The following is a 24526-nucleotide window of genomic DNA, read 5'->3' as shown; positions in this document are numbered from 1 at the left end:
GTAGTTCCGCCGGGTTACAGTAGTTACGCCGGGGTACACCGGACGCGGAAGCGCCGCTGCGAGGCAGCGCAGCGCCGTTCTCAAGCGCGCAGCCGCCTGGCTGTTCACACGGGACGAGCATTTCTCCGCTGGTCAGCCCCATAGACTGTACATATAAGGTCAGCCCGCGATTCTGCTTTCTCCGCTTGTTGTTGTACCCGTTGAATGTCGGGGTTCGGGGGTAAATGATGGTCTTCATAGCCCCCACCTCTCTTTCTCTCTGTCTGTCTGCTTGTGTGCTTGTAGTGGGGGGCAGAGGGGGACATTTAATTATGTGATTGGGAAAATTAAAACTCCAGGACAACAAGGGAATACAAAGTATGGGATGCATATTTGATAATTTATATCATATAAAATATGTAATTTATATCGTTTAAAATCATGGGGGAGAGGGGAGGGGGAGCTGGCTCATTAGCATTTAAAGGAACAGGCACTCAAAACAGGTCACTCTGTGGAGGGCTGTTTTATACAGGGTAAAAAGGGTGCTGTTTTAAATGATCCTTGTGGTATTTTGACCAAAGTATGTTACAGACATTTCATTAAGACCCCAAGGAACCATATCAACTTGTGGTAAAATGGGCATGCTATGTCCCCTTTAAACCTTTTAAGGAAAATTATCATATTATTATATCAGAACAGCTGATAATTTTCACATTTCCACTTTTGAATTGGCTCCCAGTGACACCTGTGCAAGCTGCGGACATGTTCTGCATTATTTCACCTGCTCAAACACACACACACAGACACACAGACACACACACACACACACACACACACGCACACACACACACACACACACCTACACACACACACACACACACACACACACACACAGTATAGGACTACATCTCCTTCCTCTCTGACATACTGGGAATTCCATCAACACTGTGAACTGAGAGCATGCACCACTGTAAACCTGATACACATCCAAATCGTCACACACACACACACACACACACACACACACACACTGTACATTTACACTGCGGTCACTGCGGTCATAATTGAGATGAGTCGTCAGTGTGCAGGAGCAGCGTGTCCCCACAGTCTGTCAATCACCCTGTGCACAGTGCACAAAGGTAAAAGGTCAGTATTTATCATTACATATATATACGTGTGTGTGTGTGTGTGTGTGTGTGTGTGTGTGTGTGTGTGTGTGTGGTCCAGGAATAGCTGTCCTGGGACGCCTGTTTCCTCTGTCTTCCCCCTGCAGGGAGGAAGAATCCAGCGGGACCCCTGACTTCCACAGCGATCCATCCAGCCGTGACCCCAAAATGAAACTCACAGCTTCCTGGAAAACAGAGCCCGTCTCCCCTCAGATCTGTCCCCTGGTCAACGATCTTCTCAGCGCGACACGGACAAAACACACTCAGGACGAACCCGTACAGAGCAGAAGAGATACAAAAAGATGTAAAAAACGTTTCTCCAGAGATCCCATGTTTATCAGAGAGCTGTTTTCACTTTTCTTTGCTAATTTATGAGAAATGCTAAACATGTCTACCAGATATTATGAATAAAATGTTGTACTAAAGAATTATCCCCCCCAAGCAGTCCAAACTTTCTGTTCCTCTTTGTTTTGTTTGACATCCACGTGCCTTCAATCCACACAATAATCCCAGAGGATTACAACAAATGCAAGGAGAGTTTTTCTGATAAAAAAAAGAACAATAACAAACATTTGCCCCGGATCTCACTCACGACGTCATGAACCAAGCAGAATCTGCAGATGACGTAATGCAGAGTTGGTGTTTTACATCAGAGGAAGAGAAACAGACCAGATATATTACAGAAGTTCAAAATGTTCCTGTGAATTTTATGATGCAATCTGGATTAAAATGTAAACAAAAATGAGGCTTCTGCTATTGGTGTGAATCCCTTTACACATGCAGACAAACGTAAACTCTCTCTTGGCATGTTTGGAAAAGTTTAAATCAGTTTTCATGGAACAATACCATCAGATTATGTTTTCGGGTTGTCAGTCACAATATCTCAAGAACGCCTGGAGATAATTTTTTCAAATTTGCTCTCAAAGATGAACTGATTATAATTTGGGGGTCAAAGGTCAAAGGTCAAAGGTAGCTGTGTTTGAGTCTGTTTTGTTGTTTGTTGTGTTTCAACATTTTTTATTTCACTGCCACCCAACTTGACCTGGACTCCCTGGCAGAAGAGACGCTCAGTGGGAACTTCCTGGTTAAATAAATGATTCATAAATTATAAAACATAATAAAACTGAAATAATTCACATTTCCTGATCATTTAAAGCGGTTGTTTATTTCATCACTTTCTGTCTTTTATTTTTATTATATTCACTTTAATTAATTTAGTAGAAACAAAATATGCATCACAACATCAAAGTTATCATATTGCAGGAATAGGATAGGATAGGAATCAATGCCCTGATATCCTGTTTCCTAACTTCCCCTTTAAGAGCACCCATGGGCCCCAGGTCTCCCTGCTCCTAATAAGGAGGTGGTAAGTCCTGCCCTCCAGAGGAGAGGAGCGAGGCCCCTGGTGCAGAGTTGAGGACCACGGTCAAGTTTGGCACCTGAGGACTCCTACTTCCAGTGAGATACTTTCAAAATAAAACCTTCTATCGCCTGTCAGTCAGTACTATAACAGAAAGACAAATACTACACGAACACCATTAATTATAAATAGATCCGAGGAGGAATACATTTAAATATTGGAGTTACTTTTAACACCTATAATTTTTACTTCTTGTAAATGCTTCTAATTGTAATATGTACATTTTATGTGCGATCTGTTTTATATGAATTTGCAATTTACTTTGCAATACTCCATGGTATGTAAATATTTGTTATTTTCATGATTATTTATCCTTTATTTTCCGTATTCATTATTTTTGCTGGATGTTTGGTTTGAAATCATTAAATTCCCACGCAATCCCAAACGATCCTCTTATTTTGAAAGCCAAATCGTCTGGGTTTCCGGTGTGCTGCTGAGTTTCTCTGTGTGACTTGATGGTGAAAACTTGCTTCTATCTGGAAAAGCTGCTCCGCCGCCTGAACAGCGACCAGAGAGGAGACGCGCAAGAGGCGAGAACAACCTGATCCAGCGGAGCCGCAGAGCGCAGCCGCAGCGGGAGAGGCAGCACAGCCACGGGGGGGGCGGAGGCGAAGTGTGAGAAATGCAGGAGGCTGATAACGACGAGAGAGACATTTAGATCAGAGCAGATGCAGCGAGCAGCCAAGTGAATCCCGGGATGAGAAGAATCTGACTCTTTTTTTGCCGCGGAGCGTCCAGAGAATTACGCACGACGCGCTGCTCCAACTTTTACGCACGGACCTCTGGAGTTGTGTTTTTTTTTACTCATGCTACATTATTTATTTTTATTTTTACACTGAAGTGCGATTTTGAAACGGGAGCCTGACACGTTTATGTGGAGTTTTGACTTTGACGTGGACGCATCTGGCACCTTTACGCGTTCTAGCGCACGGGTTTCTAGAAATCCCACATTTGGAGACATTTTTTCTTTGGGGATCATAACGCGGACTCCTCATCACACTGCACTGATATAACTGGAGCTGCGTCGCTGTAGATTCCCTCAATCACAACGGCTCGCATTCACGCACCTGTCCCGCAGCTCCCGCGACGTCTCCGCTTGTGAGTTTTTTGGGTATGGACACAGTCAGACGTCTCGCCTGCGTGTGACTCACCGTGAGCAAACATTTGGTTTTGCGCTTAAAGGCAGTGGCACATTGCGCTGGGGATATTTAAACGGTGCGCGTCTCGCACAGGCACGAGCGGCCAGCGCACGGCACCGGGACGAGGCTCGGTGCAGCCGGGGGATTGGACGCCGACGTGCTAAATGCCGGCGACATGAGGTCCTGGGTCCTGCTGCTGCTGCTGAGTGCGCTGTCAGCGGCGCGTCTGAGGCTCGGCAGCGCTGAGGTAAGACCGCGAGCTGCCGGTAGATGCGTGACCGGTGGGAAGAACCGTGGATTCAAATGTGTTGACCTGTCAATGAACAATGGATTTAAAGGTGGAGCCGTCAATGGTGTAGTTGTTCTACTTACTCATATGAAAGAACACTAAGAGAAATGTCTGATAGATAAAGATATTGGACATGAGTTAAACATATTTTCAACATGTCAGAATAATATCATGATGATTTTAACTCACGAACCTGGAAACTTTTCACAACTTCCCCCATTTGAGAGCCACTGCTATTAGGGAACCAACCACCACCAGGAATAGTTAGATATCAGAAAAACTTTATCCTCAAAGGTAACACACGTCTATTTGATTTGATTGGACAGGTTGGGTTTACCTCCACTGCTCCACCTGTGTCCCTTAGACTTTATTTTGGGCCCTTTACCAACTAAATCCCCTGGATGGGCTGAATGCTGTTGAAAGACGTTTCCTTCCCTGTGACCAGTTTCTCTCTCTGATCTCTAACCAGCCTGTAAATACTCAGTCGTCCTGAGGAATCTCGGTAAAGATGAAGAGAACAGGGGGGGGGAAAGGTTGTGACTCAGTTACCGTGTGTCACACAGACAGTGTCAGTCAGGAGAGGTCGTGATATCTCCTCTGATGCACAAAGATAATCTGACATCCACAATCCCCTGAGCTGATGCTACCACCTGTGCAGGGGATGTTTTCTACAGTTGATCTGCACCTTTCTGAGCCTCTGAACCTTTTCCATCGTGTGCTGCGCCCGTTTCTCTCCATGGTTCCTTTTTTATGTTGCGTGGTCGTGATTCTCCCTGAGTGTTGCAAGGAAGAGTCAGTGTCAGAGAGAGAGAGAGAGAGAGAGAGAGAGAGAGAGAGAGAGGGGGGGGGCAGGGCCTTGGCTTTGGGCCGACAGCAGCAGGGGCTAAAATCTACCCATCAGCCCAGCTGCTGTTTTCACTGTCGCACCAGAGCATCAAGGTCCTTGCTGTCACTCTGTGGATGAAATCATTTCTCTCTCAGTTATTTTAGTGCAGTGACTGTGTCTTATTAAGCCTCATGTGTTCAGCAGACACACGTTTCTCTGCACATTCACACCAGCTGGATTTTTATATGTCGACGGGAGATATTGCTCCTCAAACATTTAACAAAGTACATGAATGGATTGAAAGTGTTCATCCATTAGTTTTTCTCTGTGCCAGTGATTATTACTCATCTTCATTATTAACTCACCGGGGAGGTTTTCATCTACGTTCGTTTGTCTGTTGTTTTGCAAGATTACGCAAAAACTACTGGATGTATTACTGCGAAACTTGGAGGCTGGCTGCGGTGTAAGTCAGAGAGGAACCCGTTCAAATCTGGTGCAGATCCAGGAATGTTTCTATTACTTACTTCAATATTGTGAGATTGCGTTTTTTTCTCAGAGAATTATTCATCGATCTTGACGACTGGGATCTTTTTTAGCCTTGGCGGAGATATGCTCTCTCCGAGTGCCCCTCAAGTTATTTCTCAGGACAGGACGTAGAAGAACACTAATAGGTCATGTGCCCTGTCAGGTGACCTCTGTGAAGCCAGTGATGACTTGCAATCAACTGCCCACGTGAGCAATTTTTGATGTGTCACCTCTTCGGTCTCGTAAAGTTTCGGCTACTAAAGCTACTTTGTTATGATTTGGAAAACGTCTTATTGTTTGTTGAAAAGAAACAAATATCCGCTGTTGTGAGGGGACAGGACATGAAGCCTGGTCTCTGGAGTTTCACCGCACGTTTGAACATCTGCAGGTACAGACAGTCTGCAGCATCCACCCTGGTTAGTACGAGCCAGAGACGTGTATGTTCTTAGCTCTGTTGCTTCTTTCAGGTCGTGTAGATGTGGAGAAAGTTGTCATACGTGTGTTTCTTATCACTTATGTAGGATTCTCGCCCCCTGGTGGCTGGCTGCAGTATAGGCCACGAACCCCGCCTCCTCCAAGTTAGCAGGTGGGACATGGAACAAACTAAATAAACTTTAATGCATTTTTCTCAGACGGTTTCTTGTCTTCTTAGATAGTTCGTATCGCACAGATGTTAAAAGTGTTCATGTTTCTGATAAGTTTGGTTTTAGTTAATTAATTGATTATACATCTTGATTGACAGCTGAGACTGACTTGCGCAGAATCTGACTTCAAATAACGTCAGAAGTGCAAGATGGCTGCAAGTTCATCCAAGATATTTCAGTTACATTTTTGTACAACAGCAGCAATTCTTGACTTTCAGAAAATTACAATTCACACAGTCCACAGTTCACATTTCCCTCTGAGCTGCTGCCAGAGAGGCTCAGTGCCTTGCACAAGGGGCATTAGGCGGCCGGGTGTGAAAATGGCTGTTATTGGACTTGACCGGTCGTCCTGTGGTCTGCAGGATAATCACGGAAACTATTAGCACCTCCGATGACTTGTGTGCGTGAGGAGATCAGCTGCAGCTTAAGGTAACACCGCGAAGATCTGACAACTTTTTATATTCAAACCAACACTGACCTGACATGTGACCTGAGAGAGGTCAATGTGTGAGTCACAGATTCTGAACTCTCTGTGTGTGTGTGTGGGTGTGTGTGTGTGGGTGTGTGTGTGACTCTTTAATCCTCATCTGGTCACAATGTTTAGTCCTGTGATGGAACAAATGGAGATGTCTTTGGAAAATACTGTGGAAAAGAAATACACATGCACGCAAGCCAGGACACAAACACACAAACACACACACACAGACACACACAGAAATCATCAGAATTTACAACTGAAAGATCATTTTCTATTCACTGTGCAGCTGCTGTGTCAGTGAGTAATCCAGTCAAAGTGTGTTGCTTATACAATATGCTCTTTAACACACAGACACACACAGACACAGACACACACACACACACACATTGAGAGCTGTTACGGTTCATTTTAAATCCATTAAACAGAAGTGGAGTCAAACACACAACAGCCCTCACTCACCCGCTCAGACCTCAAAATGTTCATCATCTGTCGTTCGAATCACAACTGCTGCTTCGACACACACTCACAAGGACACACACACCACACACACACCCACACACTGATTGGTGGGTTTTGAACAGGTTGCTGTCAGACGGTTGTCTCTGCGAGCGAGCCGGGATGATTTGCTGCTGCCTGGCTTGATCCATTTTACATAAGAACAGCAACTAATCTGCCGGGGATTTCACGGACTTTGTGTGCTGTGTAGCTGTGTGTGTATTTGTGTGTGTGTGCACATCTGGGTGCCTGGCCGAGTGTAGCTGTGTCATGTGTTAGTGGACATATGTGCTTGTGTTTTTGTGTGTGTGTGTGTGTGTGTGTGTGTGTGCGAACGGGGGTTATGCCTCCGTGTGCGTGCATGTGTGTCAGATAGAAAAGCGCAGTGGCACATAAGAGTATTTGTTTGTAAGCCCCGTGTGGTGCAGCATTAGAGGAGAGTCTTTTCTATACTTTCTTTACAAAGAGGAATAAAAGTAGTGAATAAAAAAGTTTAAAGTGTAGATTTGCGGGAACAGTTGCGACATTTTTATTAGGATCTTTAATGATGGAAGACGAGTGAAGCTCGACTCCCTCAACTGGGGAATCTGTTGTCGTTCCCGTTGTCGTGAACGTCACTCACGTTGAAAAGTTGCCGCTGCGACTTTATTTTGATTGCAGCAAATTCCAAACCGCACTTCCCTCGGGCCCTTGACGATACACATGACAAGTGCGACGCCGATAAGATTAACGGTTCCTGAGAAATGTGACACACACACACACAGACGGAGATTATTAGTTTGGATTCAATATAACTTCCAACTTACTGTCAACTTTCCCTAACAGCAGATTCTGTTCTATACGACTTAAAGAACTAAATTTAGTCTATAAAGTTTAATGAAGGTTCTGTGACAGCACTCGAAGCAAACTCTGACACCTCAGTGTTATGTGCCTGTGGCTGCTCCACAATAAAAGCCCCCCAGTGACGCCTCATTGCTTCCAGTCTGACTTCCTGCACCTGAGGGCCTTTACCTTGAAGCCAAAGTTGTCAGCTAGTGTGTAAAGCTAACTATTAACTCAAAATGGCTGGTGTTCATTTACCTGTTTTGGCTGTTTGTGTAATGGACGATTTGGCGTCACTCTCGGGCGGCTCTCAAGTCGTCCATCTTTATAAACAGTCGATGATTCTGAGGCACAGGCCTGAGCAGCTAGAGGAGTTCACTGCCTTCACTCAAAGACAAGCGTTCCTCCTCCCTCTCCTCTTTCCCTAGTTTCATTTACTCCATCCTCCTCTTCCTCGCTCATCCTTCCATCCATCATCTCTTCTGCTGTTGAAGGGGAGATGTTTATCTCGTTTATCTGTTCTGCTGGTTTGTGTGCACCCACGTGTGTGTGTGTGTGTGTGTGTGTGTGTGTGTGTGTGTGTGTGTGTGTGTGTGTGTGTGTGTGTGTGTGTGTGTGTGTGTGTGTGTGTGTGTGTGTGTGTGTGTGTGTGTGTGTGTGTGTGTGTGTGTGTGTGTGTGTGTGTGTGAGTATCAAGTTTATGCGACAGTTCGTTGGCCATCTGCCACGCCTCTGATAAAAAAACACCAGTGTTGTGACAGCGTGGTGTGATTCTGAGTCACTCATCACACACTTGGATTCTGTGTTTTTGTGTGTTTACTTTTTATCACGTTGCCTCTGACTATACCACTGTGTGTGTGTGTGTGTGTGTGTGTGTGTGTGTGTGTGTGTGTGTGTGTGTGTGTGTGTGTGTGTGTGTGTGTGTGTGTGTGTGTGTGTGTGTGTGTGAGAGCAGTCAGCTGGCCCCATAATTACATTCCATTACACTTCACCTTTCTCCTCAAACATTCCATACAATCTCTTTGCCTTCCAGGCTTCCTCCGAGGCCCCATGCAGTGTGTGTTTTCATGAGTGTGTCTGTGTGTGTGTGGGTGTGTGTGTGTGCGACCTGCTTGTAGATCATGTCATGTTAGCAGACAGCCTTCTCCACCCGACAGTTCGGCGACACACACTCACGCAGTGCGCGATATGAGAAACGTCGAGTCCACAGGCTTCTCACTCACCACAAACATCCGCAGGCCTGTTTCCCTGTGTGTGTACATGTGTGTGTACATGTGTGTGTTACATGGAAAACAAGGAACCAAGTGTCAGAGTCATTGTGGCTAATTTAGCTCTTCTGCTCAAACCACTATTATTAGCATGTTATCCAAACGCTGCTCTTTTTTTAACCAGCAGTTTGTTGTTTGTCCTTGTGAGGAACTGTGTGTACCACTCTCCAATTTGTATGTGTGTGTTGTGTGTTTGCAATCAACACTGGGGCTGTGATGATGGTTTGATGCAGAGTGAAAACTGCCCCTGCATGTGTGTGTGTGTGTGTGCCTGTGTGTCTGGGTGTGTGTGTGTGTGTGTCTGTGTTTCTGTGTGTGTGTGTGTGTGTGTGTGTGTGTGTGTGTGTGTGTGTGTCTGGACAAACTGGGTGGACAGTTAAGTGGTTAAGCATCCGTATGAGAAGTGGAAAAGATGGGGTGAGTGATTGTGTGTGTGTGTGTGTGTGTGTTTTCTTAACTAGGTCAGCCAGTGGCTCGTGAAAGTCGTCCAGGTGTCCTGAGCCGCCGCCCCAAGAGAGAGAGAGAGAGATGTGAGAGAGAGAGAGAGAGAGAGAGAGGAATTCTTTTCATCCACATTCATGAATTATAAATTCCCCAAAAATGGTTCACATTCATTTTTTGTGCTCAAAGTGAAAGGTAACCGCAGGGGGCGCCCAGATTTGAACTGAGGACCTCTTGATCTGCAGTCAAATGCTCCACCGCTGAGCTCCGCCCCCTGATACTGAGATGAAATACCCAAACAAAACTGTGATTAAACCTTGTGAAACCACATTTAGATCAACTAGAACCAGATTTACATTTGGATCTGCATCAAATTGCACACAATCATAAATATCAGTCCCTTAAACATGTCAGATTTTTTTCAAATCAAGTAATAATTCGCTGGGAAATCAAGGAGAAGGTTTGAAAATGTCCTGTCTCACAATATAAATGAAATAAAAACCCAGAATCTAACCCCAGAGTTGGATTAAAGTTATAGTTTTGTTTGGGTTCATTCTAAAGTTCATTCTGTTGAAGGAGGTTGAACACAAACATAAAGTTTTGATTTGTTTAACCAAAGCTTTAACGAAGGCAGGAAGTGAAAGACTCATCATGATCCGGATCATTTTAGTGGAAAATCACGTCGCCAACATTTTAATTTTAAGTCCACACATTTGACTTTATCTGTAAAATGTCTCCCATTAAAATTAACAGGAGCAAACACAGTATAAGGACATTTTCATTCATAAATAAAACATCAAATAATATAATAACTCATTTATGTTTTAACTTTGATTAAACAGCATTAAAATGATCCTGCACTTTCATGGATAAACCCTCCGACTTACTGAGGTTCAGACCTTTTAATCCTCATGTCTGAGTTCTGCCTTCATCATTAAACATGTTTACTTATTAGCTATAAACACTTAATATCTTGAGTCATACATTTTGTATCATGCGGGAGGACGAGAGTCTTTTTACTTTTCTCTTCTCTTCTCTTTGCTCCTCATACTCTTCACACTCCTTAATTTGTTTTGGCATCTTTTTGGCATGTGACTGTATCGAGTCCTGTTGCAACTGCTCCGAGATAAGATCGACTTACGGCCAACCAAAGCAGAATGTGACACAGAACACTGAGTATACTGCTTTTGATCTCCACGCAGAAACCGCAGGAGCCTCCTTAAGAAACAGCCGGACTGAATCCGTAATGAATTCCTGCAGTGGCATTCATTAAAAGTTCATTAAGTATCACGGCCCCTTATCTTTGCCCCGTTTGAAAATACACAACTTGCATAACTCGGTTGAATAAGAGCACTTTTTTTTTTTACACAAGTCGTGTGTTGTATAACGTGCAGATGTTTTCTACTTCAAGAATAAAGTTGACAAAAGTGGAATCTAACACAGAAAGTTCATCTTGACGCTTAGTGACGGAACAGAAATGGACGAGATACATGGAGAAAGTGTGTGAGAGAGAGAGAGAGAGACGGGGTGAGAGAGGCGAGTTTCCTGTCTTACGTTTGAGGGTAAACAGACGAGGAGAGAGTGACAACAGCAGCAACACACTGTCACAAGCATCATTTCCTCTGCAGGAGGAAACAAAAGTGGAGCAGGAGTTGAGATGGAGGTCTGAGATGGCCCCTCCCCCTCTCCCTCTCTCTCTCTCTCTCTCAGTTCATTTCAATCCTCTTAATGTTTCGGACCCAGGATCAAAATAAATAACAAAAAAACACACTTTGAAAAATCCTCAGAGGAAGAATCCCCCTCCCAGCCTCTGTGGGAAATAATAACAGATATTAATGTCAGAGTTCAGGGGCGGGACCCTCTGAAGGACGTAGTCGTCGCCACCATGTAGTTTTTTTTATTTTGTGTATTTTATGATTGTGCATCTTCCTTTTTCTCAGCGGCTTCATCTGAATTCATAAACCTGCAACATATCATTCAATAGGTTGTATTTTTTGGGCGTTACAAGTCGACTGGAATCACTTGATTGCTTCATTCTGCAACTGATGACTGTGCACGAGAACTATGAGATATCGAGGGCTTCAACCTCACTGGTTATCTTATCTAGTGTCGGGGGAAAGTTGACGCTGGACAGGTCTTGTTGCCTCATTATGAATTATTTGGTGAAATGCATGTTTTTATTCAGCTTTTGGGACGTAGCTGCATATTCACCAGGTTCAATGTGTCGTTGGTGTTTGTAAAAGTAACGTCATATTAAAACAGTGTCTGTCTCCACAGGGCGATCCTCTCCCTCCGTCGCTGGTCGACCTGGTGAGGAATTCTCCCATCTCCTCTGTAGACGAGCTGAAAGTGCTGCTGCTGCAGGAGGCCAATGCAATAGGTACTACACACACACACACACACACATACATACACACACACACAGACACACTAATTACACAGACGTGGAGGAGGTGAATCTGTGTGAGGCCTGAAGACATAGGAATGCAGTAAGAGAGTATCATGCCAAGCACCATGTTAAAGCAATATTTACCCGAGACAGCAGCAAGACTGATGAACCAGCTCGATGTGTGTGTGTTTGTGTGTCTGTGTGTGTTTGTGTGTGTTAGAGAGAGAGAGAGAGAGAGGCTGTGACCTTGGTGAGCGTCAGACAAACTGAGACAGAGAGACGGAGAGAAACTTCACAGCACAAGGTCACTGCATTGTTCTCCTGCTCTGGATTCCTCTCTCAGTCCTGAAATATAGATGTGTCTGTGTGACAGACACACACACACACACACACACACACACACACACACACACACACACACACACACACACACACACACACACACACACACACACACACCCGCCCTACATCTCCGACCCCAAACAGAGTCCAAACAAACTTGTGCACACAGTCAGACACATGCCCACGCAGCTGATTAAAAGATTCATTATAAACTTATCCCTCTGAGAAACCAAGTCACACATACATATATTAATGGATTGTCGTTTGATCATTCCTTTAATGCATAAATAACACGGTGACATAACAGCCACCGTGGAGAGGAACCAACAGAGGGAGGGAGGCACGGGGAAATGACTCCAACTGTTTGTATCTGGGATCATTTTGAAACCGAAGCCTGAAGTTTCGGCAAAACTAGAACGTTTCACTTTCAAAGTTCTCGTTCTTTCCTTCCCCTTCTGTTGCGGTTCCAGATGTGTCGCTCGTCATGTTGAATTGTGTGTTTTTTAGCATTGACTGTATATAAAAACTGGACGTAGAAAGTGAAGCCGATGCGGATAAATGCCTGAAACCTGCATTCTCTCCAATGACCAGCAGAGGTCACAGCTAGTAGTGTCCAATGGGCGCAGGTCGCAGGTGTAAGTGGGCGTGTAAAGCCCACCCCCCCGCTCCCGAATATGGTTACTTCTGGTTTCAGAACAACGCGATGGCGCTGGACAAAATGCCAAACTGGATTTCAAACCATCAGTTCTCAAATCAATGGGAGACGTCACGGTTGGTTTAGCCGTAGTAGCTTCATTCAGTCCAACACTTTTTCAAAACACTAATATGGGATTGATTGATATTTGTTAAACATATTCATGGAGCCCAGAGGGGAAAAAAAACTCGAGCTAATGACGTTAACATCCGACTCTGCTGTGTTTTGTTGTAATTAGCAACAGTGAGCATGACAACGCGCTAAATCAAGCTGCTGAACACTAAGAATACAGTTAAACCTGCTCAGCATTGGTATATTAGCCTGCAGACGTTAGCAGTGCAAATAAAAACACGACCTTATAATCTGCGAGCACGGATCTGAAAAAGAAGCTGTTCCTGAGAACAATAACAAACTGTTCTCTTTCTGCAGCGGGCAGTTAATTAGGGCTAACAGGCAACCAAATACCACCTACACACGCACACAACACACACACACACACACACACACACACACACACACACACACACACACACACACAGACACACTCCAGAACGCACATGCACGCACAGTGACCAAAGGCAATCCACACCGGGGTTATAATTAGCACCGGGGGGCAACAGTATGAAATGACGGCATGTTCAAACACACACACACACACATTTACAGAACCACACATGAGTTATATTTAACAACTCCTATCTCTCCTCAACAGTATTCTTGACGGCAGCGAGACAAATTGTGGCAGAAAATAGCCTAATTGTTTTAGCAGGGGCAGAAAAAAAATGTCTTCCTGTGCGCAGTGAACAATGAGCTCGGCTGGAAGCTGCTGGAAAGACCTCACATGGCTGAAAGACTTCTAACGTCACTCGTGAAAGTGCTTTACGCAGACGTTGGAAAATCCTAAGTTGATTTTATCAACTCGCTAATTGTGTTTTTGTCTCATTCTCCTCTCCCGCCCTCCCTCGTCTTTTTCTGCAGAAGAGGAAGAGGATGAGCACGACTTTCTCACAAACCACACCCACGGCAGATACTCTAGAAGTCTTGGTAGGTTTCCACATCTATTTGTGTCCCTTCCTGTTTATATGTCTTTTTGAATCCTTCTCTTTCTTCCGTCCGTCTCTCATCAGTCTTATGCCCGTCCTGCCGGTTTTATACTCTAATGTTTCTCCCTCTCTGACCCACAGTGGAGGCGCAGCAGGCGCAGCTGGCGAACTGTAAAGTTCGGACAGAGGTGATGGAGGTGACCAGGTCCATGCTCGACCGCCGCAACGCCGACTTCATCCTGTGGCCGCCGTGCGTGGAGGTGCAGAGATGTTCGGGCTGCTGCAACGCGAGGCACCTGCAGTGCATCCCCACCGTCACCTCCAGCAGATACCTGAAGGTATGTGTAAACATTACAAGTTCAAATGCAGAATCAGATTACACTCGTGATATAACTTTGAGAAAAGGTAAATTGACATTTCTCTTTCACTCGCCACTGCCACAGTTGATTGAATTGAATTATTAGCTTGTTGGGAAACGACCAATCAGATGTCGTTGCTGCATGTTTTCATAATATGTTATATCGCACATGCAGCTACATTTTGTTCTGTTATGTAAAACAAAAAAGTCAGACTGGTTTTCTAGAGCTTTGTTTCTAAGTTAGATTTCCCTCTCGTGTCTGGACTCACACTAATGGTTTATTCTGTTGAATTTTTATTTCTCTAATGTTTCCTTTCTCTTCTCCAGGTGCTAAAGATCCAGGTCATCAAGGGTCAACCTCACTACACCTACGCCATGATATCAGTGGAGGACCACGTCAGCTGCAGATGCCAACCTGCCACATCTTCCTCGTCCTCTTCATCCTCTTCGTCCTCTTCGTCCTCTTCATCCTCTTCATCCTCTTCGTCCTCTTCGTCCTCCTCGTCCCTTCCCGTCGCTAACTCCCCCGTTCAGAGCAGCCCCAACCCCCCTCCGCCTCCACCACAGCAGCCTGCCTCCTCCTCCCACCTTCCCCTGCCCCTTCCGCGATCTGTCCACCCTGCTCCGCCCAAGAGTCACGCCTCCAAGGCTGACCTCCATCGCCACGACGTCCTGAAGCACAACCAGCAGCGCTACCATTCCGAGGAGCGCGAGCCGGTGGCCAGGCAGTGGCAGCAGGGCAGCTACACCCAGCTGGTGCACTGGACACAGCCCAGGGTGCACCAGGGGCCCGCGCACCAGCCGATCGCCGGGGTGCTGGGATCCGTCAGCAGCTGGCCGTCGGAGGCGAGGGCGGAGCATAGCGTCATGGGAAGTACGCAGCAGGTCGGGCACGGGAGTGGGTTTGAGGGGAGCAGGGAGGAGGGCAGCGTGGCATCGAACACTGAAGGGCATCATCCCGATCACGCCCAGAGGCAGCAGCAGGTGTTACAGCATCAGCAGAGACAACAGCATCAGCAGCCATATCTGCATCATCGTCAGCCACATTATCCACAGCCGTACAACCACGGAGGGGCCGAGGACCCCGAGCTGAGGACGCAGCATCGACTCAACGCTCCTCAGTCCGACAGCGCCTCGCCCCCCGTCAGCCCGACACTCCCACCCGCATCGGAGCAAAACCCCACCCTTCCTCTAACCACCAATCAGAGAGACTCAGTGACCAGCCAAATAATTACACAGGTCACAAAACAGACTGAGACTGAAACAGTCAGTCAAGGGAGCGAGAGGGAGGAGAGTGGCTCGGCCAATAGCGGGGACTCGGCCGGTGCTGAGCCGGCCAATCAGGCGAGGGAGAGAGACTCTAAGCTGACCACAGAAGACGGTCATTTAACAGAGGAGGAGGAGAGGAGGCACAAACTTCTAGAGATGGTACAGAGCGAACCGGATAAACAGACTCATCTTCATCCTCATCCTCCTCAGCAAAGACCAAAGCCGACCACGTTTATAACAGGTGCTGCTCAGCTGTGTGAGAGTGTGTGTGTCAGTGTGGATGCTCATAGAATCCTGATTACATCCTGATTACATCCTGATTACATCCTGATTGAGTTGCACATTTCAACAACCAGGCGATTTAAAGTCCTTTACATGAAATATAAAAGGTATAAGATGTAAAAACAAAAGAAGACGATGCAAAAAAAAGGCATTTAATAAGAATTTAAAAGATTTAAATAAAGTAAGAAATAAGACTGTGACAGTGCAGTGTAAGAAAGGAGATATTATCTGATTTAATGAAAGCCGGTGGCAAAGTCTTCAGCATCGATGTGAAAAGATTCTCCGGGAGCTGCTTCCACAAAAGAAAGTAAACTCTGCTTCTCGATGTTTAGTCTCGACACAGAAACACAGACGTGTCCCAGACGACCTGGAGGGTCTGGATGGTTCATAACGTAGAAGTACAAGTGATGGTGTGGTTGAAAACATTATAAATAGAGATGTTCCAATACCAACTCCCCTTCCCGATACTGATTCTAACACCTGGAGTACTGGTCTGATACCAGTGCATTTAAACAAATTCAACAACTCACTGTATTCAATGCATTTTAACAGCTACTCACCCCGTATGGAAGTGATGATAGATACTATTGTTGTCTGGCTCAGATCAAACCCTGTGAAAAACAAATGTGATTAACATAGAACTCCTAGTTTCTCAGTCATAACTGAAAAGGAACATAAATAAATAAATCTAGGAAGAGGCCTCACACAACAATTACTGAGAATCTTCACAGACAAGAACTACTTCCTTTAAAAAGCTCGAAACTGAACTGAAGTCTTACATATGATACACGTCGCACATTTTTATATGTGGGACATGTGGTAAATGCAAAAAGTAAATTAATACCAAAATACCGAATGAGCACAGGTCACACACATAATTAGTTTTTTTTAATCTTAATTGTTCTCTGGGAGAACAGTGAAAACATCAAATATAAAACATTCTTGACACTGGTTTGGTTTAGCACCAAAATAAAAATTTTGCAAACCAACAAATTAACGACCAGGAAGGAAATTATTACCTTCTTGGCCGATGTAACGCTTTCTTTTCCTCTTTAAATCAACCTCTTATTACGCATACTTCTGATTTATAAGTATAGTTGTAATTCAAATGTCAACAATAAAAACCGGGCCTTTGTGTATTCAGTACAAATATTACCCGACACACCTCTTGGCGCGGTTCCCCAGTGTTGCTCCAGGCCAAAAACAATAGTTTGGAACAATCTGGAAGACGCAGGACACAACGATACACGCCGGAGAACTTGTTTGTACAACCGCTGCCCTTGTTAGTTGTCGTCGAGGACAGATTTATGGGGGGCTGACAACTGTTATGACTGTCGTATTCCAGTGGTCATGCGTGTGTTGCCTCTGCGTGTGTTGTAATACGAGCGGTTCACGTGTGAGAGAATCGGTGTGAGAGTTTCCCAGAGCCGGAAGCAGCCCCCGTACACGTATGACCGTAAACACCACGACCACGTGTGTCCTGCTATTCTTCCTCAACCCCCTGAGAGCTGCGCGCTCAGACAGCTGCACTTCCCACCGCTCCGCGTTCCACTGAAACCTGCAGGCTTTGTTATGCAGGCGTCAAGGTTATCAGGTGCCCTTCAGAGTGCAGCCAGAGCCACGACGGGAGCTCCACGCCCGCTGGCTGTTCTCCACTGCTGCTCTGTGATGCTGTTCACACCGACATGAGACTGTTTAAGGAGACATATCCTGCTCCTGCTCCTGATTTAAATTTGTGTTATTACTCGAAAAAGATTTACATGCTCTAATGTTCAGAAAACACAAACTCAAACGCTCCACTGCTGCAGCTCCTCTGTTCAGCCTCTGTCTCAAACACTTGGATTCAGCTCCTGTCTCTTTAAGGCCGCCCCTCCCGCTCCTGATAAAGCCAAGTCTGCTGTGATTGGTCAACCGAATACATAATAATAATAATAATAATAATAATAATACACTAAATTTGAAAAAATAAACCGTATAAATATAAGTGCAAAGGCAGTAAATTGTAGAAAAGCCTGATCGTTTCCAGCGACGCAATAAAACAAATCAACAAAAGAACAACACTATGCTATCAAAAATAAAATCTATAAAAATACCACAAATACACAAAAAACCGAAACATCACAATAAACAAATATTCATATGATATTACATTTTGTTTTGTGTTTTTCTCTCAGTATTAAGTCTGTATTTTGTTAATTTGGTCGAAGGACACTCACATCAACATTTACCTGTTTTCAAATACAGGTTCAGCCAATCAAACTACTTGGTTATGGAATAATTGTTTACTGCTTTGTTTGTTGTTTACTCTCGTATTTACCTTATTGTCTTTGTTTTTTTTATCTCTCCCAGTCGTGTCTACTGTGGCCCCCATGTCCCCCGCTGCGCGTCAGGCCCCGTTCCGTCCGGCTTCCCCTCGCCGCAGGAGGAAACACCGCAAACGCATCAGCAAAGCCGCCCTCAGAGCCATGATCATGTAGAGCTGCAGGTGAGAGGATGGTCTTTTTTGGTTTTACGTGACGCTGTAGGGCGACGTTATGTACTTTAAAATCTTTAAAGGGTATTTTTGATGCAGTGACTCGGCTGCAGGGATGTTGTTCTGTAGCCGGGCTTGAAACCTGATCTTGATATTTGACTATATCCAATTAATGAGTGAGAGAAACATGGTAAAAATCTCCAATTACCTCTGAATCATGATACAGTTGATATTTACCAAAGCAATACAATGATGAATAAACTGAATAATTCGAATAATGAGATTTAGATGTTTCCTCTTGTTGTCAAACTCTGTGATACCAAGAAACTTTAAAGAAGTTTAGCAAAAGTATAAAAGTGGGAAATAAAATTAGAAAATGACGAAAAACATTATTATTTCCTAACAGGAAACGCTGAAGCTAATCCAAAAGCTTTTGACCCGACACGTTGCTCCAAGCGGAGAGATGAAGAATGTGGGATTCTTGAATGTGCCGCCGGTCGACTCTCTGGACGGAGGGGACGGACACTGCTGCTGCTTTTCGATTGGACGGCTCCAGACAAAGTTACCTTTCCTGCTCCAGAGCTGCCGCAGAGCGTCCGGCTTCGTGGATTTGAGAAGAAAATTTTTAAAAAAGTGCAATCTTATGAACTCGTTGGACTGGAAGTTATTGGTCACCCTGAACACTGGATCTAAATAACATCCCGTTAACGTGGGATGGATGGAAGCTTGTCAGATGCCCAAAGCTAAGCTGGTGCGCCCTTGCAGTCGGCAGCCATTGATTGGCTCCTTTGACATCCAGCTCGACTTCCGATTAGTGACTCGGACTAAGACGTCACTATCTGGGGCTAAATGTGCAGCACGGGCTGAGAGTGGAGACGTGGAGAACTGGATTTCTACACTGGGACAATAACTGGAAATGCAGCTGAGGCCTCGATGCCAAACATTACTGTTATCTTACAATGTCTAACTGTATCTAACACTGGAGTAGCCGTACACTGATCATTACACTGACCTTAGAGAAGTACTCCGCCGTGTACTGTAGCTTCATGTACTGGAAAATATCAATAACCTGCTCTTTTTGTACTACTGCCGGATCCAACCAGAATAACAAACAAATGCCTGCCTAGATAACATGTTATGAATATCCACGTTAAAGCAAGTCTTAAAGACCTGGCTGTTAGAGATCGCTGTTATAGCCAACACTGTATAAATGCTTTTAGAAAACGATATCCAGGGGGAAGAGAGACAAACTTTATTTCTTAACTTATTTAAAAAAAAAGTGTAATTATTGTTGCAGACATGTTTCAGATTATAATTATTGGTTGTACAACTGTTACTGTTATGAATGTTATTTTTAATATAAAATAAAAATGTTCAACAAATATACAGTTAATTTAACGTCGGCTCTGCTTTTGTTTCACATGTTTTTTTTATATCTCTGCCCAGGAGGTTATGTTTTCACCCTTGTTCCTGTTGGTTTGCTGTAGTTCCTCATGTGAATCTGCAGGACCTGAAGGGGGAGGGGCAAGATTTGGGGGGTTCGGAAGCCTTTTAATTTTAATTTCACATTCGAGCAGGCTGCGTCTGTGAGACAGAAACGCATCGGCTATCGTCTTTTAAATTCATCTGTATCCATATAAAGATAGAATTACTTTTGGTGTTTCGTTTGGAGAAACGTTTGACTTTTTGTGATAAAAGAAATTAGTCGGACTATAAATCGTGTACGGCGAACAGAAGTGCTAAAATATTGGTCGTTGCCCCAAGAAGCTAATTCATTGTCAGACGATGGACGATTAGCTGAACTAATCGGGGATGTTCTCTGGTTTCACATTTTGGTGCAGAACTGGTTCAAGGGGACAGACGAGGAATCTTTTTAACATTCCATTTGTTGATGTTTTTCATCGATATACCAGAGAATAATTCAAAGATCTTAATGAAAGAATGAAGCATGTTTAGGGGACTGATATTTATGAGTTTGTGCAATTCAGGTATATTAAATTTAAATGTGATTTCATAAGGGGGAACCTGGTTTTGACTGGATGTACCCTCCTCAGTATCAGGGGGTGTGGCTCAGTGGGAGAGCATTTGACTGCAGATCGAGAGGTCCCCAGTTCACTTCTATCTCACTGGAGTCAACTGTCAGGAAACATTAGGGCTCTGCTGGGACCTTTAAAACCCAGTGAGTGTAAATACCAGAGTGTTGAGATGAAAGAAAACCAATGGAGATATCCCATGGAATAAAATCATGGCTCTTGATGATTAAATTATATTTATTAGGGGGCTGATATCTATTAATGTGTGAAATTTGGTGCAGCTTGATTTACACCTTTGCAGAGATATGTACTCTCCTGAGGGCCATTCTAGTATTTGCATGTGATTCATGTTAAATGAATGTATGCATATGAGTACAAGTGCATGCATTAAGAGTGTGTGTGTGTGTGTGTGTGTGTGTATACGTGCACTTGTACAGTAGACCCATCTGCTAATCTCTGCCCTATAGCTGCACGTCCTGCAGCTCTGTCACACGAAGCAAGCGAGGGGTCAGCAGAAACATCCAGTTGGTATAGCAACTTGCCGACGGACACGTCAACAGACAAGTATCGTATGGTGAAAGAGAGATGAGGGAGCGGGGGGGGACGGGGGAGAGGGGTGTCAGTCTCAGGAATGGTCGGAAGATGAACGACAGAGTGGGTGAGGGAGAGAGGGAGAAAGAGGGAGAGAGGGAGAAGGCCCAGTCAGGGGTTCAAGTGAGTTGAAACATCAGGGGAAAGTGAAAAGGAGAAAAAGGCAACAGGGACAGAATAAAAGAAATGTGGCAGAAAAAAATATATGAGGGAGAAAACGTAGAAGCAGCGAGAGAAAGACGAACACTTGTCAAAAAGAGAGAGAGAGAGAGTCAGTGTAAATGTCATTCTGTTGAGCGACGGGGTTTCCCCTGCAGACCTAACGTGGTCAGCACATTCTCTTCTTCCAGAACGATGAGTCAGCGTTACCAGGCCTCGAGGTACATAAACACAAATTAACACACAAACACACACACACACACACACACACTCTAATAAGACTGTGGGAATATGGCAGAACATGACTGTAAATTCAAGTCACGTGAAAAACTCAAAACTATGATTTTTTTGCAGGATATATTCAGGATATGTCGTCTGAAGGGGACAGTTTTAAATTCTGTTATAGTACTTTAACCATTTCACAGCAATGATAACAATGTTTCCAAGACTTTAAAACGCGAGGTGACAGTGATGCCGAAGACCCTTTAAGCTTTCTGAAATAAATAAATTAAACACCAAGCAGGCCAATCACAGCAGAGGATGTCATTGTGAGTCACGATGAAATATGGCACCAGACAAATCTTGATTGTGAAATGAAAACACCAAGAAGCCACAAGCTGCTCGAAAGTGGCAGCTATTAATAAGAAGGAGGAAGAAATAATAGAAAAACGATGATTTATATCCGATGCTGTTTTTTAAAAGCAGCAAAGATTCACAAAAAGCGATATGGTGTGTGTTTGTTCCTCAAACTACTTGAGGAAGTGGTGGCACGGTGGTGCAGTGGTTATCCCTGTCGCTTACCAGTGAGAAGGTTCTGGGTTCGAACCTGCGGCACTTTCTGTGTGAGGCAGGTTCCCCACTTCTTCGGTTGGTTATGCAACCTTCAAAGGATAAATGGTACAGAAATAATTGGATAAAACAAGGAACCTGGATTCAGACCTTAGTGATTTGGATCAACAGATGAGGATTTGGGATAAAACAAGTAACTGTCTGTTCCTCCTCCCGTCCTGAGACGCTCAGAGACAAATTGTCTTGCCAGTTTTGCTGAGCAAACTTTTTCAACAGCCGGTGGATTCTGTGAAAAACACAACGTCGTCAAGATCGAATCTGGGAGTTTTCTGAGTTTCTGTAAAGATGACGTTGTTTTAAAGGTTTCCACCAAACAAAAGTAAAAACTCTCCTCTCCCTCTCCTCTCGTCTCGTCTCCTCTCCTCCTCTCCTCTCCTCTCCTCTCCTCCTCTCCTCTCCTCTCCCTCTCCCCTCCTCCTCCTCTCCTCCTCTCCTCTCTCTCCCCTCCTCCTCCTCCTCTCCTCTCCTCTCCTCCTCCTCTCCCTCTCTCTCCTCTCTCTCCCCTCCTCTCCTCTCCTCTCTCTCTCTCTCCTCTCCTCTCTCTCCTCTCCCCCTCCCTCCCTTCCCTCCCTCCCCCTCCTCTCCTCTCCTCTCCTCTCCCCTCCCTCCCTCCCTCCCCTCCTCTCCTCCCCTCCCTCCCTCCTCTCCTCCTCTCCTCTCCTCTCCTCTCCTCCTCTCCTCTCCCCCTCCTCCTCCTCCTCTCCTCTCCTCTCCTCCTCCTCTCCTCCTCCCCTCCTCTCCCCTCCTCCCCTCCCTCCTCCTCCCTCCTCTCCTCTCCTCCTCCTCCCTCCCTCTCTCCTCTCCTCTCCTCTCCCCCTCCCCTCCTCTCCTCTCCCTCCTCCCCTCCTCTCCTCTCTCTCTCTCCCTCTCCTCTCCCCTCCTCTCCTCTCCTCTCTCTCCCTCTCTCTCCTCTCCTCCTCCCCTCCCCTCCTGTCCTCTCCTCCTCCTCTCGGTCATGAACCCACGGTCTGGTCCAGCAGCCAGCAGGCATCTAGGTGTGAGGTTGTGTGGTGCAGTGAACCAATGAGGGTGAGCCAAAGTTCAGCCGGGTCACAGGGGCCAGACAGACTCCGTGCACATGCATGAGGCGGCGTGTACCCGTGGCCTCCTGCCATACCTGCAGTGTCCCGCTGACGAGTGTGCGTGACTTTGCCCGTGTGTCGTGAAACAAATGGAGAGTGTGTCTCCTGGCACCGTGTCCCCGTGTGAGTGGCTTAATGAGCTGCTAGCTGGCGGCCAATCACGGCCACCGGCAACCTCCGAGGTCACACCGAGGCGCCGTGTGACAACAGTGCGGTCGGCCCGCCCACGTTTGACGCACACCTGACAAGATGCACACACACACTTGAGGTGGGGTCACGGCGGTTGGGGCACAGTTTTTGCAGATAAACACTCGCACAGATGTTTACATGCATATATGCAGACGAGTTACGCACACACGCACACACAGACACACACACACACACACACACGCACACACAGACACACCTTCCTGACTCACCGCTGTGTGTGTGTGTTTGTGCTGAGGTATGTGTGGGATCTTATCCCTTTCACCTGAGGGGAGACATGACACGATTCCCCAGAAAATGACTCACGGGGAGCCGACTGGAGGTGATCATGGACTCACTGCACAAACACACACACACACAAACACACACACACACAAACACACACGCAAGTCTCATATTAATTGCTCCATTTATTTAAATATCTCAAAATCAGTAGAACAACAAGCTGAATAAAAAATTTAAGATAAAACAAGACCAGACTGGTTCTCAGTGGAGCTCTTACATTCAACCAAACTGCACCAAATTACACACTCACAGATATCAGTCTGCTAAATATGCTTGATTCATCAAAACCATGAATAAATCCCCCTTGGGACATTACATCAAAAAGGTTTCCCACATATTTTCGAATACTAACACAACACAAGTGCTTATCTAGAATGATAGCTGTGAGCCCCTTTTGAACCTACTTAATTCTTAATAATTTTTGGTAACTTAAAAAATATGCAACGCAATTTAGCGAAGGGCCAAAACATTCTTTAGAAGTTAAAGCTCAGAGTGTAAAATTGATAATAAAACAAACTTTCGCCTCTGCTCACTGTCGAACTGAGATTTTGTGATTTTGCACGACAGACGACTCTGAGGCACCGACAGAAGAATTTGTGTTATTTGTGTTGAAGTTTTTTAGACTTATAGAAACAGCCTCACAGTCTCCAGGTTTCTTTGTGGAAGAATAACTGAGAATCATCTGCATACAACAGTAACACTGCTGATATGAATCTGTGTAAGAGTGAGATCACATCACAAGCCTGGTTCTTTAATTTGACTGTGAACCTCACTTGAAATGTTTGATGCAAATAAAAAAAAAAGAGATTAAAAACATCAATAACTTTCTTTTTGTGATTGAAAAGTGAGATTTTAATTCAATCGACAGACAAACTCTCAGTAAACTCTTTATCGTGGGGGGTGAGGCTCAGTCTGACTCTTATTGTGACAGACTATGTCAATATTATCTGTCTGTCTCATTGGGGAAGTGAATCTCCC

The 24526-nt window shown here is 45.0% G+C and overlaps 1 protein-coding gene across 1 annotated transcript; it reads left to right on the top strand.

Annotated features, from left to right (window-relative positions):
* Positions 1-3052: 3052 nt before the first annotated feature.
* Positions 3053-19735, top strand: si:ch211-79m20.1 (uncharacterized protein DDB_G0271670). Its single transcript, XM_035181804.2, has 7 exons — positions 3053-3951; positions 11770-11872; positions 13896-13961; positions 14102-14298; positions 14646-15828; positions 18219-18354; positions 18749-19735. Exons 1-6 carry the CDS (start codon positions 3880-3882, stop codon positions 18344-18346), a joined length of 1749 nt encoding a protein of 582 aa, XP_035037695.2. The 5' UTR covers positions 3053-3879; the 3' UTR covers positions 18347-18354; positions 18749-19735.
* The last annotated feature ends 4791 nt before the right edge of the window (positions 19736-24526 follow it).

The sequence above is a fragment of the Hippoglossus stenolepis genome, chromosome 2 (assembly GCF_022539355.2).
Source record: "Hippoglossus stenolepis isolate QCI-W04-F060 chromosome 2, HSTE1.2, whole genome shotgun sequence".
Taxonomy (NCBI): domain Eukaryota; kingdom Metazoa; phylum Chordata; class Actinopteri; order Pleuronectiformes; family Pleuronectidae; genus Hippoglossus; species Hippoglossus stenolepis.
Note: the sequence above shows the minus strand (reverse complement) of the source record. Positions and strands in the feature narration are given on the sequence as shown.

Bases quoted from the DNA above. Each gene is read 5' to 3' on its own strand.
- si:ch211-79m20.1 (XM_035181804.2), top strand. From the start codon at position 3,880: ATGAGGTCCTGGGTCCTGCTGCTGCTGCTGAGTGCGCTGTCAGCGGCG. The intron at 11,873-13,895 runs GTACTACACACA...CTTTTTCTGCAG, and splicing joins GCAGGAGGCCAATGCAATAG to AAGAGGAAGAGGATGAGCAC. The intron at 13,962-14,101 runs GTAGGTTTCCAC...TCTGACCCACAG, and splicing joins CAGATACTCTAGAAGTCTTG to TGGAGGCGCAGCAGGCGCAG.